Source organism: Taudactylus pleione, unplaced genomic scaffold (genome assembly GCF_031769625.1).
Source record: "Taudactylus pleione unplaced genomic scaffold, aTauple2 ptg000306l, whole genome shotgun sequence".
NCBI classification, from domain to species: Eukaryota; Metazoa; Chordata; class Amphibia; order Anura; family Myobatrachidae; genus Taudactylus; species Taudactylus pleione.
The window spans coordinates 8,359,643-8,376,128 of NW_028284707.1; the positions used below are offsets into that span (position 1 = coordinate 8,359,643).

Genomic DNA, 16,486 nt, shown 5'->3' on the forward strand with positions numbered 1-16,486 from the left:
CCCTGTCAACTCTACGACACCGCGCCTCACCTGGGATGTTGACGTCGCTAATTGGACTCTGAAGGACTGGCAACATGTGTGGTCCGATGAGTCATGGTTCCAGTTGTTTTGGGCTGATGATGGGGTTCAGGTGTGGCGCAGACCCCATAAGGCCATGGACCCCAGTTGTCAACAAGGCACCGTGCAGGCTGGTGGTGGTGCCATAATGGTGTGGGGTGTGTTCACGTGGCATGAGTTGCTCCACTGGTCCACCTGTACACGTCATTGACCGGTTGCATTCCTTGATGATTTGCAGCCCTTCATGGACTTCATGTACACCCACAACGATTGAATATTCCAGCAGGATAATGCACCATGTTATCGGTCCCAAGTTGTCCAGAATTGGTTTGAGGAACATTCTGGAGAGTACCAACAAATGTTGTGGCCACCACGTTCGCTTGACATAAACCCAATTGAACATTAATGGGACGTGGTGGAGACCCAAGATCCTGCACCTACAAATATCAGAGAGCTGTGGGAAGCTATCCAGATTGCATGGGTCAACATCTCTCCAGAGGTGTTTCGTCCACTTGTGGAACGAATGCCACATCGAGTTGCTGCACTTTGCCGTGCTAGAGGGAGGTCTTACATGATACTAGGCATCTATCCACTTTTGGCATTGCAATGTATATAATATATCCAGTATGGAAAGAAGCAAGTTACTACCTCTACTCTGCTGTTTATTTGGCTCCATTATTCAAAGGCTATGGGTAGTGATTTGAGATTTTAAAAGCTGGCACTTTTGAACGGAAGCCAAGACTTTACTTTTTTTTTTATTGGAGCTGTCATACATTCTGCTATTGTTCCTTGAGACAAAAACTGAGTCTTAACAGCCTTACAATAAGCTCCTTTGGACTTGAAATTTCTTACATGCAAGGTAACCTTTCTTTTGTCCATGTCGGAGCTTGATCTTTCACATTTCCATACATAATTCTTCATTGAAGGTATGGTTTTTCTTAGAATTGAACCAGCTTTTCATCCAAAAGGATTGTCCAAATTCCACTTAAATCATGATATTGCCATTCCTACTTTTAGTCAGTGATGGGTTTGGGAAGAGGAAAGGAACCTTCACTTGTTGCATGATGTCGGTTTTGGGGACCTATATAATTTAAGGGCCTGATTCATTCCTGATCGCATTTGCGATTACGCACGCAATCGGGCATTTGTTGCGTTTTGCTTATGCATCGCCACTGCGATCAGGATAGCGATTGAGATGACTACGCAGATCCATCACAGATTGATCGACAGAAAGTGCCATTTGTGGGTGGTAATGGGGGGGGGTGTCGCAGAAACGCAGGCGTGCTAGGGCATTTGAATGCCGTTGCAGGGGTGTGTATAAATTATCCACTGTGATGCCTTAGGCAGCCTGAGTTCTCATAGCGTGCGATGAAGTTAGCAATTCCTGAGTAAGGTCAGAGTTTGTGCAAGTATTCGTGGGGCTGCGATGGTACCGGTAGTTTTGTAGTCTTGCTAAGGATTACGGATGTGTGTAAGGTAAAGTTAAAGTGTGAGTCCTTATGTTGTGCTGCGACGGCATAGCGATCGCAGTGGATTAGCGTACTATCGCAGTGAGACGGAGTGTGCAATTGCTATTGCAATGCAGTTGCGATCCGAAGGGGCTAAGGGCCTCATTCAGACCCACTCGCAAGCGGCTGTCCGCTCGCAAGCGGGTCGATGGTGTGCACTGCGCATGCGCATGACGGAGGGAGCTCCGTCGTGCGCATGCGCCAGACGCGACGAGCGAAGGACTGATCAAAGGGGGCGTGCTGTCGATGTTGATTGACAGCACGCCCCCTTTGGTGGGCGTGCCGGGGGCGTGTCTCCCAGATGGAGGCGTTCCGAAGGGAACGCCTACCGTCTGAAGCCTGCCCCACTGACATCACTAGTGATGTCAGTGGGAGTGATTTTGGCTCTGATAGAGCCAAAATCACTCCTGGCCTTGCCGTTGAAAAACTCAACCGCAGGCTTTTGCTCGCAGTTTCGATGGTCGCGATGGTCAAGACCATCGCGACCATCATCCTGCACGCTCGTATGAGCTGTGGGTGGTGACCCACAGCTATACGAGCGTCCAGGAGGACGCTCCATTTTTATGGAGGACGGCCCTCATTCAGAGCGAGCGCTCTGGTCAGAGCGTCCGGCTCTGAATGAGGGCCTAAGTCTCGAGAGCTTTGCATAACACATGAGCTTTTTGCAATCTATGATGTTTGTGTTTAACCAAACTGTTGATCGGTGGGTTACTCCAGCAATTCATTTGGTTTACAGTGGAACTGGGCAACCTGCGCTAGAAAATATGAGTACACTCTACCAAAACAGTTCATGCCCCCTGGCTGCACGGCATGGGGCCTCAGCTGCGCAGCTGCTTCAGAAGTAATGTGGTTTTCTGTCCATACAATCGCAAAGTCTGGCAGATTCAATGTGCCATGTGCTTTGGACGCAACAGCTTCAGACCGTAACCTACTGTAACGGTAGCTTTGGGACGTACTCAATGTTCCATTTATTCTGAATCAGATGGTAGAGGAAATGCTTGTTTTGTACTTACAAGTTAAATTCTTTGCTCTGAATTCATTGGGGGATACTGCACTCCTAACCTTCTGCGCTGTGCACCCCTCCTGCCCTGTCCTGCCTGAGCCCTCTATACCCCATGGTTACGCAGTACAATGAATTCAGAGAAAATTATTAAATGTAAGTAGAAAAATCCTGTTTTAGTTCAGTATTTATTCCCATATTATGGGAAAGTAGTTTATTTACCGAACTCTTATGCTGATTTTAGTTACATGTACTTTATAGTACATGTATTCATTTATAAAACTCCTTTGTAATCAGAGTATATGGTATATGCAGTGTAATTACTTTATACTACTATTAAACATAATAGGCCTGATCCTGAGTTTGGAGCAAATCAAAACAATTAACAATGTGCACCTTAGCAAAACCATATTGCACTGCAGAAAGAACGGATTAGAAATATGCTTATTTTGAAATTTCAGTTTTAAAAGCAAGCAAAAACAGCCAGCATTTATGTCATGCAAAAACAGCCAGCATTTATGTCATGCAAAAACAGCCAGCATTTATTTCATGCAAAAACAGCCAGCATTTATTTCATGCAAAAACAGCCAGCATTTATTCATGCAAAAACAGCCAGCATTTATTTCATGCTAAAACAGCCAGCATTTATTCATGCAAAAAAAAAAAAAAATTATACACCTGCACCCCTTACTTTGTAGCATGGTTTGTTCCAAGAACAAATGACTCCTTGTTTGCTCTTTTTTTATTTGCTCCTAAGGGCCGGATTCAATTACTGGTGATATTATCGCATGCGCGATATCGCCGAATTTTCATTGAAACATGGAGAAAACTTTTTGCTCCATTTTGAGAAATGGGGAAAAATGTGTAAAATCCCTATTTCGGGGTAAAAGTGTGGGGATTTCATTCAGAACCCTTTGGACAGCTCCACTAATGATACTTTAGCAAAAAATTTTTCGGAAGTTGCGCACATTGGCGAAAAAACGCAGAAATTTCGGTCAAAATATATATTTTTTTTCGTGACAAATGCATTTAATGTATTGGGTCTGGTATTTCGGAGGCCAAAAGGATGCGTTAAGTGTTTTAAACATCGCACGTGGCTGGCGCAGGCGATTTTCTTTTTTTTTTTAGCGGTTTTGAAAAACTACCTGCGGCAGCCACGTGCGATGAATAAAACACTTGATCCTTACAGCCTTTCAAAATACCAGACCCAATATGTTAAACACATTGTTCACGAAAAAAAATAATTTTGACCGAAATTTAAACGGTTGTTTTTCACCTAAGTACGCACCTTTTTTTTTTTTTTATTCACTAAAGTATCATTAGGGGGGCTGTCCAAAGAGTTTTGAAAGAAATCCCCACATTTTTACCCCAAAATAGGGTTTTTTCACATTTCTTTTTCACCTGCCCTAGGCAGGAGAAAAGTTTTCTCCACTTCTTAGGCGAAACATTGGCCGTTTTTTCGCCGTCGCTGGCAAACTCGAACGCAAAATTGGCTGATCGGTCGATCGATTTCGCCAACAAATTTCCCCCTTAAGTCTAGATCAGGCCCAGTTTGTAATGATCCATTTACTTGCAGGTTACATTTTCCTAGATCTTTACGGTCTCCCAAAATTTGCATTACTTGTTTCTGCATAAATATTCTGTATTTTAATGAGGATTATTAATTCAATGGGCTTTCTTATACTTTATTCACATATCCATTCTTATTAACGTTCCACTATACATACAAACAGTTTGGCTATTACAAAGCTTAAGCTGGGGTACACACTAGACAATTTTTTGAGCGATTTGCTCAATTCTGATGGATTGGAACGACAAATCCTCAAAATCATCTAGTGTGTACCCACGATGTCGTGCGGTGCGTGGTCCCGTGGGGCTGTCAGCCGCATCACCAGATCGGCCCTACCTAAACCTCAACCGGACGATGCAGCTGACTGCCCCATGCAGCGGGATGTGGATATCGGGCGGGCACCTGATTGTCTAGTGCAGGCCTGGCCAACCTGTGGCTCTCCAGCTGTTGTGAAACTATAAGTCCCAGTATGCTCTGCCACAGTTTTAGCATTCCATAATAGTAAAACTCTGGCAGGGTATCCTGGGACTTGAAGTTTCACAACTCCTGGAGAGCCACTGGTTGGCCAGGCCTGGTCTAGTGTGTAACGGCCGCCCGATATGTCGGCCCATCAATGCGGGGTGTATATGCATGTGTTTATTTTTATCCGGGTGTTGTGACCTGGAGAATAGTGCAAAGTGATTGCAGTGAGGCTGTGCCCCATGCACGTATTGCAGTGAGGCTGTGCTCCGTGCACGTGTTGCAGTGAGGCTGTGCACGTGTTGCAGTGAGGCTGTGCCCCGTGCACATGTTGCAGTGAGGCTGTGCCCCGTGCACGTGTTGCAGTGAGGCTGTGCCCCGTGCACGTGTTGCAGTGAGGCTGTGCCCCGTGCACGTATTGCAGCGAGGCTGTGCCCCGTGCACGTGTTGCAGCGAGGCTGTGCCCCGTGCACGTGTTGCAGCGAGGCTGTGCCCCGTGCACGTGTTGCAGCGAGGCTGTGCCCCGTGCACGTGTTGCAGCGAGGCTGTGCCCCGTGCACGTGTTGCAGCGAGGCTGTGCCCCGTGCACGTGTTGCAGCGAGGCTGTGCCCCGTGCACGTGTTGCAGCGAGGCTGTGCCCCGTGCACGTGTTGCAGCGAGGCTGTGCCCCGTGCACGTGTTGCAGCGAGGCTGTGCCCCGTGCACGTGTTGCAGTGAGGCTGTGCCCCGTGCACGTGTTGCAGTGAGGCTGTGCCCCGTGCACGTATTGCAGTGAGGCTGTGCCCGTGCACGTGCTGCTTGTGATCTTGTGAACCAGGTTTTCTTAGCAGGCAGTGTCAGCGGGTCAGTGTAATGAAAGGAAGTCTTTCTGTAACAGTTTGTACAAATTGTGTTGCTGCTGTATAGGTGGTAACTTAAATATTTTGTTTTAATATTTCACTACTTTTAGACTATAATTTGGCATTTCAATGCCAATTAAACTCATTATTTTCTTTTATATCAGGATATAGCAGATCCCTTTTTTGCTTACTGCAAACAGCATGCTGACCGCTTTGACAGAAAATGGAAAAGGAAGAATTATCTGGCTCTGCAGTCTTACTGTAAAATGTCCTTGAAAGAGAGAGAAAAACACCTGACACCAGAAGCACAGGTATTAATGCCACCGACTGTGATGTTTCAGTATGAGAAAAGGCATTGCGTACCTAGAGATGGAAATGTAAGTCTGGAGCTAAAGGTCATTCCATGCGGTTGGGAATTGGGTTGTTTGTCTTTGATCACAATGAGATTTGAACTGGAGTGTATATTTGGTCTGCATAAGATTACAAAGGCTTCATTAAGCCTCTGAATGTCAGTCTCAGGCTTTTTATAGGATGTCATAACCGTATTAGTCACATTCATTATTATTAAGCACTCGTATACTTTGCTTGGCTAACCCATATACTACAGGCGCAGAAGAGACCGTCATTAATTACTGCTCATTTTATTAGACCTGTACTTGTTTTCCTGAACACAATAGAGTCAGCCATTGTGGTCCGCTAATCAATTTTTTAGAACGAAGGGCCTCATTCAACAGCGGACGCTAATGCTTCCAAAGCTTAGCCGAGCATAGGGACGCCCACTGCTGCCTTCTCATATCTGTCTGGCGACGTGCAACAGCCTAAACATCGGTACATCGACACACCTCAGGCATTGACGCAGCATATAAGTCAGGTCTGACCAGCCGCAAATACTGCGTCTCTCCTGACAGGCAGAGAGCTCTCATCTCCATGGCTAATTTATGCACTGTCAGACACGCCTGCGTTTGTTAACCTCTCCCCTGTTACCGCCCCCCAAATGCTGACTACCGGTCGCTCACTTTTTGAATGGTTCCTTTGTACGAACGTAATCGCTATGCAATTGCTGAATGTTCGCAGGGTGGCATTCACACATGCACCATAGCAATCGCTGAATCCCGCCCGAAGATCATAACTGTCGTAGTTTGTCTATGGAATATATAACACCTGCTTTTGCTGTGTCACTGTGTCTTTGGGAACCTCACCTTCCCCAGGACGTAATCACACCCTAAGAAAAAGTACAGTTTATAGAAAAAACTAACATAACCGTATATTTGCGGCTCCGCGCAATCCCCACAGACCTCTTCTATGCAGCTCGTCATCCAATCAATGTGTTAGGCATCCATCAGAAGAGTACTATGCGGATATATATATATATATATATTTTTTTTAATATCGTTGTACTTTGTTGTAATTACATCAGGGATCCCGTGTTCAAAATGTTTTTGAATAGTTTATTTTTTTTTCTGCCGCTGTCATGGCTTGGCATTTCTTACTTATGGAAAATGTATTCTCCATTAATAATCCAAAGTCTTTTCCCATTCAACATTTAATTTGTATTATACAACTGCTGTTTTTTGTTGTTGTTGCTTTTTGTTCTGTAAGCATTACTGTTAGGTAAGCGTTAAGCAGAGATGGGGCAGGTTGGAAGTGGTTGTAGGGACAGCATCATTGTCATTGACAACTGAAAACAGAATAGTAATGTAATTTGACACACAGCCCAAGATCATTTATACCCTTTTCAAATTGCAATGCGGGTCCCACCTGGCATTTTGTACACGGGTGCGACCCGGCTGAGACCCCATTAAGAGTGGCGGCCCGACCCAGCTTATTGCCGGGTCGATGACGTCACCGCAATCACTTGCTGAACTTGCGCTTGGAGATGAGATTGTCTCCAAGCACCAGCTCTTTCTACGCAGTGATTGGGACCCGGGTCGCATCGACCCGGATTACTCGTTCACACTGCACCATGAGCCGGGTTGGACCCGTGCTCAACTCTACTCCTTACCCTGGTTGAAATGTCGTCCTGGGTTATTTCAACTGGGCCCTTTCACACTGCACAGTAACTTGGGTTGCTGCACGTTCATGTGCAATAACCCGGGTTATTGCTGGCAGTGTGAAAGGGGTATAACGTACAGATTACAGCATATACTATACATTATATATTGTATACAAATGTCAAGTTTTTTTCAAGGTCCACAGGGATACCATGGGGAAATGTGGTTGGAGCGATCCAGGCACCAAACAGTTAAGCTTTCAGCTCCCAGGATGCCTCGGGTACTCCTTCACATATACCCCGCCCCTGGCCACAGGCATTCAGTTTTTCGTTTGGTGCAGCAGGATTCAGACACACCCTTTATAACAGGAGGACTGCTCAGGCAGTTCCATGCATTTTTTTTTTCTCTCTCTATTGTACTTCACATTGATGCTTGTGAAGGCAGTCACATTTACACTTATTTATTATGTGTAAAGGTAAGAGTAAACTGGAAGCTGAGGCCCCCGTGCTGGTTTCATCTAAAAGCTGTTTGCCGGGCTTGTCCCCTCAGGATTTTATACAGGATGGTTTGTGTTAAATTTGGAAAAAATCTAAAAAAAAACTTTTTACATGTTGTCATTATGGGGTATTGTGTGTAGAATTTTGAGGAGAAAAATGAATTTATTCCATTTTGGAATAAGGCTGTAACATAACAAAATGTGGAAAAAGTGCCGCGCTGTGAATACTTTCCGGATGCACTGTATGTGGTTCGTACAAACTATTTTAGGAAATTGGATACTCTTTTTGTGTTGTATGGTTTTCACAAACGAGGCTGGCCAGCTAACAAAACAAACTCTGGCTCGATGGCTGCGCATGACTCTCTCAGGCTTACACGCTGGCTGATCTTCCTGTTCTAAACACGGCGACAGCACTTTCTACTCGTTCTGTTGGACCATCGTGGGCATTTCGATGTGGTGCCTCTGCTGAACAATTTGTGCAAGGCAGCCACGTGGTCTTCTGTCCACACCTTTCTTAGGTTCTACGCCTTTGACACTTTTACCTCTCAGGATGCTTCCTTTGGCGGCGGATTCTCCTTTCTGCTCAGGAGTGTCCCATCCTTAAGGGAACTGCCTTAGAGCATCTCCATGGTATCCCTGTAGACCCCTATGGACCCTGAAGAAGAAAATAAGAGTTATGGTAGACTTACCTTTGAGGTCCACAGGGCACCCACCCTCACGCACCTGGCTGCATTGGGTAATTTTTATTTCGGTCATGGGTTCCCTCATCTTCTGTGAGAGTGTTTCTGGTGTACATTGTCCTTCCTTCTCCTCTTTCCTTCTCATGTTTTGGGCTTGTTTACAAAAATTGAATGCCTGTGGCCAGGGACGGGGTATATGTAGAGGAGGACCCGAGGCATCCTGGGAGCTGAAAGCTTAACTGTTTGGTGTCTGGATCACTCTGACCACATTTCCCCTTGGTATCCCTGTGGACCCTATGGACCTTGAAGAAAAAAAGTTAACAAAGGTAAGTCTACCATAACTCTTAATATTTGATCACTTTGTAAGCAACGGAAAGGGAGGGGTTACATACTAATGAATAAACTGGATCCGCCAGCCCTAACTTGCTAGCCATAAAAGCAACTAAATAAAACTGCTTCTAAACTAGTAATAAAAAGCACAAGTCTAAGATTAAATTGGTTTTTGGGCACCCGTTAGTCATGGGTGCCCAACGGAGCTATACAATTGCTGCTCCGATGGGCATGAGTGCAGTGGGTGCCCAGATTTCTACTTGCACCGTTTAGAGGTGGCGAGCAGAATTCCTGAAAAAGTTTGGGCTCGCTACTCAGTACTTTAGATGAGTTAAAACACCGCAAAACCCATTGCATTTCAGTGCGACTCGCGCCTGATCAGACCAGCAATTAAAGAGCTCCATTGGGTGCCCATCACTAAGAGGCGCCCAAGAAACAACAATTGAGTTTTACCCTATGTTTAGGCAGCTTTGACACTCCTGTGTATATTATTGTATGCAATACAAATACTGGAAATGTCATATGGATTTTGACCAAGTGTATTGTCTCCGTTGCAGATCCTGTATTCTACATTCTCTCTCTTCTATATCTTTTACAATTGTAATTCTCACCCTCATCCATAATGCTGTTCTTTCTCCAGGGTTTGCCAATTGTGTTATTCATTTGAACAGACACTACTGAGTCCCCTGTATTACGTATTTACTGTATTCTTGGCGCAGTTCTACACAGCTCACCCATTTTCCCTTATCCCCCAGGCTCGCATCTCCACCCGATTACAGCAGTACCGTGTGAAGTCAGAGCTAGCTCGTAATACCAGGCCTCAGGCATGGGTTCCAAGAGAGAAGCTCCCTCGGCCGCTCACCAGCAGCGCGTCCGCTATACGTAAACTGATGCGCAAAGCAGAGCTAATGGGGATCAGCACAGACATCTTTCCTGTGGACAATTCAGACACTAGCTCCAGTGTGGATGGCAGAAGGAAACACAAGCAGCCTGCGCTAACTGCTGACTTTGTTAACTACTACCTGGGTAAAAGGACTTTTTGTCTTTTAGATTAATGAAAAAAACGTTATTTATAATTTTTATTATTTTTCATTTATTTTATCATTCTTAACTAGCAGATGAGGGCCTGTTTTACGACGGGTCCACGTCTGTCCCCATCCTCCATCCTCGCAATATTTGACCTCCGCTCGGCTGTCATGTCTCGCCAGCAGTGGGAGCCTTGCGTCATGCGTCCCGGTGCCCACTGCTTATGTTTTAGACATGACAGGCATCCTCCATTATTATAAAGACGTTCCATTTGGTGTTTGTGTGTAGCTGGTACTGAACCATCTCAATAATAAAAGAAAACTGCTATTAAACTATATCCCAGAACCCCAATCCAAAAACATCACGTAATCTATATTTACCAGTAATAATCTACTCCTGGTCAGTACTATGCAGTTTTCCTATCCTTCCGGTTAATGAGTAGTAGTAAAGCGACCATCGCAATATACTTTAATAAATGTAACTATATGTGAGAACAGCGTGAAAATGGTCAGACAAATGTTTTATTACTTTGCTATCTTTAATGTAACACAATAAAGGTAAATTGTTCATTACAGTTTAGCCTTGTTATTCATTTATCTGTCCATTTTTAAGCTGTTTTCACTATGTACCCCTATCAGCAACTTTTTGCAGTAAAAAAATTTCAGCAGAATCCAGCTTCCCCTGTCCTTATTAGTCTCTCTACCAAATTTGACGACCCGGTTGTTAGATCAAGCTACAGATGGCTCTGAATAGGGTAAGTTTAATTATGACCACCGTGCGTTTTCTGCTAGTAGGCAGTAAGGCTGGGTACACACCTAAAGATTTTCTGTCCAACTAGTTGATTGGTTGGAATGAAAATCTGGTAAGATATGAAAGCAAATGATAATCAGCAATTTGTTCCCAAACGCCGGAAAATGGACAAAAACTGTTGTTTGAACAAATTGTTTAGATCAAACATTTAACAAACTTGTCTGACGTCCATTTTCATCTGTTTTCTGGCATTTAGGAGCAAATTGCTGATCATCAGTTACTCCTATGCCTTACCAGATTTTCATTCCAACCAATCAACTAGTTGGATGGTTGGACAGATAATCTGTAGGTGTTGTACCCAGCTTAAGTGTGAGCTCAGGGGTCCCTGGTCTGAAAATCGTGAGCTCTCCTAGCGGCCATACGTCACTAACCTTTGTCTCTGAGAATACAGTCTATTAAAAAGTGACTATAAGGTATGGTGCGCAAAACCTGCTGCCGCCCCCAGTTCAACACAACAAATGGAGGCTCACCCGACTCCAATACATATAATCCAACAAGGCAAAATTATTGTGTCATCCAGTGGCGCTGGATATAAAATGTTACAAAACACAAAGTATTGGGATAGTACTTAATCCTTATCAGAAATTTGAAATCCTGCTGGTCATCCTTTTGTATCTGGAGTTCTCAAAATCTTCATACTTTGTCCATATGATACATGTAACAAAAATAGTAAAGGAATGTCTTAATAGTCTGATGTAATTTTCCACAGGCAGGTACACAGGATATGGCAGTTCACAGGCAAGATGTCAAAGTCTTCCAATACAGCAATATTCTTCAGTGGACTCACAGGTCCAGGACCCCTAATACTAGTCACCCCCAGGCCTATAAGCTGGGCAACTATTTCACCGTCAGGCGCCACTGGATGACACAATAATTTTGCTTTGTCTCTGAGAGTCTCCAGAGTCCAATGTAGGGGTCAGTACAGCAAACCGATGAATATAACCAGTGCGTAATTGCCATTATCCAGTTATAATTCATTGTTAGCGGCTGGCTTTTATCAATTATGCAGTGTCCATAGTACAATTTTTTGATAACATACAGATGCGCCCAGTTACATTGCGCTGATCACGCCACAAACGTGCGCACGCATCGCTCCATGCGATTCCCCACGCCTGCATACGCTATGGTGCACACTGAGATCGCACCATGCATTCCTATGGAGTCGCGTACGCAGTGTGCGTATACGCTTGCGGGCGTCGTCTCATGCTATGCTGCCATTTGCCGCGCCAGCAGCAAGAATATAGCTGGGCATATCTGTATGACGGCCAATCAGATTTTAGGCTTTGAGCAGGCATGCAAACGATACGCAATGCCACGTATGAATGCGAGGTATCGGCTACAGGACGTGCGTGCATGCGCTCTCTGTACAACGACCGTTCATAAAAATATACGTTTGCCAAGTCCATTTTGTATGAGCTTTATTCACAGTTCAATCACTGCAACTTGTCCTTATTTCATCGTCTGTCTGTGATCAGAGAGGAACATGCGCATGATGCAGCTGCAAGAGAATATGGCCGAGCAAAAGAACATCAAAGACAAATTAGAAAATGAACAAGAAAAACTGCACATTGAATATAACAAGGTTTGTACTCATCATTATATTATGCAAATACGGAGTTCTGGCTGCAGCTGCTGATGCAGAAATGTGGGCGTGGCTTCCAGGAAAACCACATTCAGTTAAGCAGAGACCTGAGCCCTTCTCGGTAGCTTATTGCTCGCTTTGCAGAACGCACAGAACTACAAGTAAACTTTGATATCTGGACACTTTGCTGTGAAGGATTATTTATCTGTAATCCCTTCTGCTATCTGCTTTATCAGCTACTTTACAATGAAAAGCCTTAAACATTTATATATTCGTCTTTAGCGTGGCGCATTGATCATTTATATATTCGTCTTTAGCGTGGAGCATTGATCATTTATATATTCGTCTTTAGTGTGGAGGATTGATCATTTATATATTCGTCTTTAGCGTGGAGGATTGATCATTTATATATTCGTCTTTAGCGTGGAGCATTGATCATTTATATATTCGTCTTTAGTGTTGGAGGATTGATCATTTATATATTCGTCTTTAGCGTGGAGCATTGATCATTTATATATTCGTCTTTAGCGTGGAGCATTGATCATTTATATATTCGTCTTTAGCATGGAGCATTGATCATTTATATATTCGTCTTTAGCGTGGAGCATTGATAACCTCAGTCGGTCCTGATACTGTTTCTGTGAGTCACCATTTTCTCATAATGATATTAAGCTAGACTTAAAAACGAAGCCTGAGAACTTTGTTTCTAAGTTCTAATTTGCTTATTTAAGACTGCACATGTCCTCTGCTAGTGAGTATTTAATGGGATGTCGTTTTAATCCCGGCTGTCGGGATGGCGACACTCAGAATGCCGACAACGGAATCCTGACAGCAGTCAGATTCTCGGCGCCGGCATCCCCACAGTAGGTAGTGGGGTTAGGGGGAGGGTTAGGGATTAGGGTTAGGCACTAGGCGAGAAGGGTTGTGTTTAGGCTGCGGAGGGGGGGAGGGTTAGGTTTAGACAGCAGGGAGATACTGGTAGGATATTTACCAACAGGTGTTTGAATCCTAACCTTGTTGGGATGCCGCCATTGGGGTTCTAACCACCAGGATCTTGAATTCCCGGCATCCTGTACCCAACCCTATGAAATGTCTTACTGTCAAAGCGCGTTCTAACATGAAGAAGTTGTTAGGGCACACAGAATAACAAACTCACAAATGTTTATGAAATCCAGAATACATCGTTTGTAGTTTCAGGGCTTTTGAAGACTTCTGTTTGTGTGTTTTATTATGTTTTTTGTTTACATTAATAGGCACTTATTTTACTGCTGCTGGAGCAGTAGTTAATCTGACAATTATCTGCCCATTTGAATGTCTGTAGTTCAATAATTGTACATTATTTTTAATGTCTTGTGTGTGCAAATGCTGTAACTATTATTGCACATACATAATAAATATTACTGCTCATAAATAACATTATTGCACATAATTATTTGTGCACATACATAATAAATATTATTGCACATAAATTATATATATTATTATTTTCAGCTGTGTGAAGCTTTGGATGATTTGCAGAATGCCAACAGCAATTTGAGGAACGACGGGCAAAGTTTATGGGTCATGATGTGTAAGATCACCGGACAGGTACAGTGTGTATTTCCTTTATACCCCTCTAGTTGTTACATTGTCTATGATAAAGTCTAGCAGCATGATCCGTTACATATTTGTGGGTTACGTACAGATGTGTCCTCATACGTCTTTCCTTTTTACGCCAGTTATATGAAAAGTTGAATGAAAACCAAAAATGACAGACGATCATATGGTTTTAAAAACTGAAAAAAGGACAAAAATACTGTTCAAATTGGTTACATTTGTGTGTTTTAACCAATTTGTCTGAACGACTATTTTTGTCTATTTTCCAGTGTTTGTGAGCAAATGGTCGATTGTCATTTACTCCCAGACATTACCAGGTTTTCATTCCAACCAGCCAGATTGTACAGATATCTGACAGAAAACTGTATAGTGGATGGCCAGCTTTAGTATTAGTAATAGGATTGGATGGGGCGGGTTAAGTGGAACGGGGTGGAGAGTAGGAGGGAGGGGGCGAAGATCAGGCTGGGAGGAGGCGGAGATCAGGCTGGGAGGAGGCGGAGATCAGGCTGGGAGGAGGCGGAGATCAGGCTGGGAGGAGGCAGCCGGAGAGCAGGTAAGACGGGACTACTGCGGTTGATCTGGCAGATGCCGGGTCTATAACTACTAGTAAGAATATAAAGTTATACCTGGTAAAACCATGAAAATGACTCTGGTGGTAGAGGTGTAAACTACATATGGTCTTAAAGGAGATGAATTCTAAGCCTGCCTGTGTGGACTTTTTTTTTTTTTATAATGGTCTTATATGGTAAATATATGTAATAGTTTGCCATTATAAGTAGAGATGTGCAGGCTCGGATTAGTTTGCATTTTCTCGCCAAAAATCGGGTTTCCGAAAGAGGCTAAACGTCATCTATCATGGACAAACATCATCTTTTAGTCAATGAAAGATGATGTTTGTCTATGAAAGATGACATTTAGCCTCTTTCTGAGACCCGATTTTTGGCGGGAAAATACAAACTAATCCGAGCCTGCACATCTCTACTTATAACCCCTATCCTATAGCTGTATGTCGGATTAGTCTCTAGTGAGTTCAAACCCAATAGCTGTATGTGACCTAGCAGTGGGAACCCTCCTGAATATGGATGAAGAGGGGATGAGAGGTAAGGGGTGTGTTGGATACATTCTGCAAAGGTTTGAATCCAGCCAATTATTGTATACAGATTGTATTCATAAAATGGACTCTTTTGGCCAATTGTGCAAATGTCAAAGAGCAGACGGAGCTGGTCTTATCCTGTAACACACTGACTACAGAAAGAAAAGCATTCAGTGAAAATTGGTGGCTCAGAGAAATATTTCCGCTTCTCTGGCCTTTTGTTTGACGGTGACTATTCTGGTGTTTGTGTGGAGTTAGTACAGAGCTTAAAGTGATCCTAGAGAAGTGGTGGACCTCACTGCCCCCCCCCCCCTCGGTGCTTTTTCAATAAAGGGACAGCGCACAACGAAAATAGGGCGTCTTCTCAAGAGAAAGGGGCGTGGTCACACAATAGTATTCCCAGTTCAAATTACGCCACACAGTAGCACAATCTTGATTCATATTACACCACATAGTAGTGTCCCTTTTACACTGCCCACATTTGTGCCCCTTATACACAATACCCACAGTAGTAGTGCCTCTTACTTATAATGCCCACTGTAGTGGTGCACCCAGTAGTGGTAATGCCACTTATGGAGTGCCCACAGTGGTAGTGACCCTTATGCAGAGCCCACAGTAGTGGTAGTGCCCTCAGTAGTGGTGCCCCTTATGCTGCGCCCCCAGTAGTGGTAGTGCACCTTATGCTGTGCCCCCAGTAGTGGTAGTGCTCCTTATGCAGTGCATACAGTGGCAGAGCCCCTATGCAATGCCCCATTAGTAATTCTCCTGTAATAGTGCCCCCAATAGTAGTGCCGCTAGTAGTGCCACCTGAGTAATGCCCACAGTAGTAGTGCCTCTTGAGTAATGCCCCCAATAGTAGTGCCCCCTGAGTAATGCCCCCAGTAATAGTGCCACCTGAGTAATGCCCTCAATAGTAGTGCCAGCAGTAGTAATGCCCCCTATAGTGAAGCCGCTTAATAAAAAAAAAAACTTATACTAACCTTAAGCCCCGCTCCTGCGTCCGCTGCCGTCTGGTCCGCGTGGCTGCTCCTCTAACTATGGGAGAGACGTCCTGACGTCTATCCCATAGTGCACTGCGGGAGATGAAAGCTGCAGCTCAGGCAAATGGAGCCTCTCTGCAGCACTGGGCTAGGGTGGGTTGGAGGAGGCGGAACTGGTTCCGTCTCCAAATAGAAGTGACGGAACGCAGTTCTGCCCTGTTCCGGCCCACTTTAACCCCTGAGTTTGCATGATCTCCTTGTGTTGTAATATATTAGTTTTTGTCTGCACGCTTCAGTATCCACACGGACGTGTACTGATCAATTAACTTTCTTCCCAATGAAATGGCGCTGGTTTGTGTGAGCGGGAGGCAGAAAACGTTGTCAGAGCCATAGCGGGGAGATCATGTGCCCAGGGTCAGTCCCTTTTCGCTGCAGATGTGATGTCATTACGTCATGAAGCGGAGCCAGG

The 16,486-nt window shown here is 44.3% G+C and overlaps 1 protein-coding gene across 3 annotated transcripts in view; it reads left to right on the plus strand.

Annotated features, from left to right (window-relative positions):
• Positions 1-16,486, plus strand: part of PHF14 (PHD finger protein 14) — a 323,924-nt gene that overhangs the window by 51,875 nt on the left and 255,563 nt on the right. For 2 of the 3 annotated variants that reach the window (XR_015868728.1, XM_088442247.1), the window contains exons 8-11: positions 5,598-5,810; positions 9,686-9,956; positions 12,242-12,348; positions 13,840-13,935. Coding sequence is in view for 2 of the 3 variants with exons in the window: in XM_088442247.1 (XP_088298373.1) it covers positions 5,598-5,810; positions 9,686-9,956; positions 12,242-12,348; positions 13,840-13,935 (687 nt within the window). In the remaining variant the exon portion in view is untranslated. The remainder of the gene's footprint in view (positions 1-5,597; positions 5,811-9,685; positions 9,957-12,241; positions 12,349-13,839; positions 13,936-16,486) is intronic. The other variant, XM_088442248.1, reaches the window with a different exon arrangement.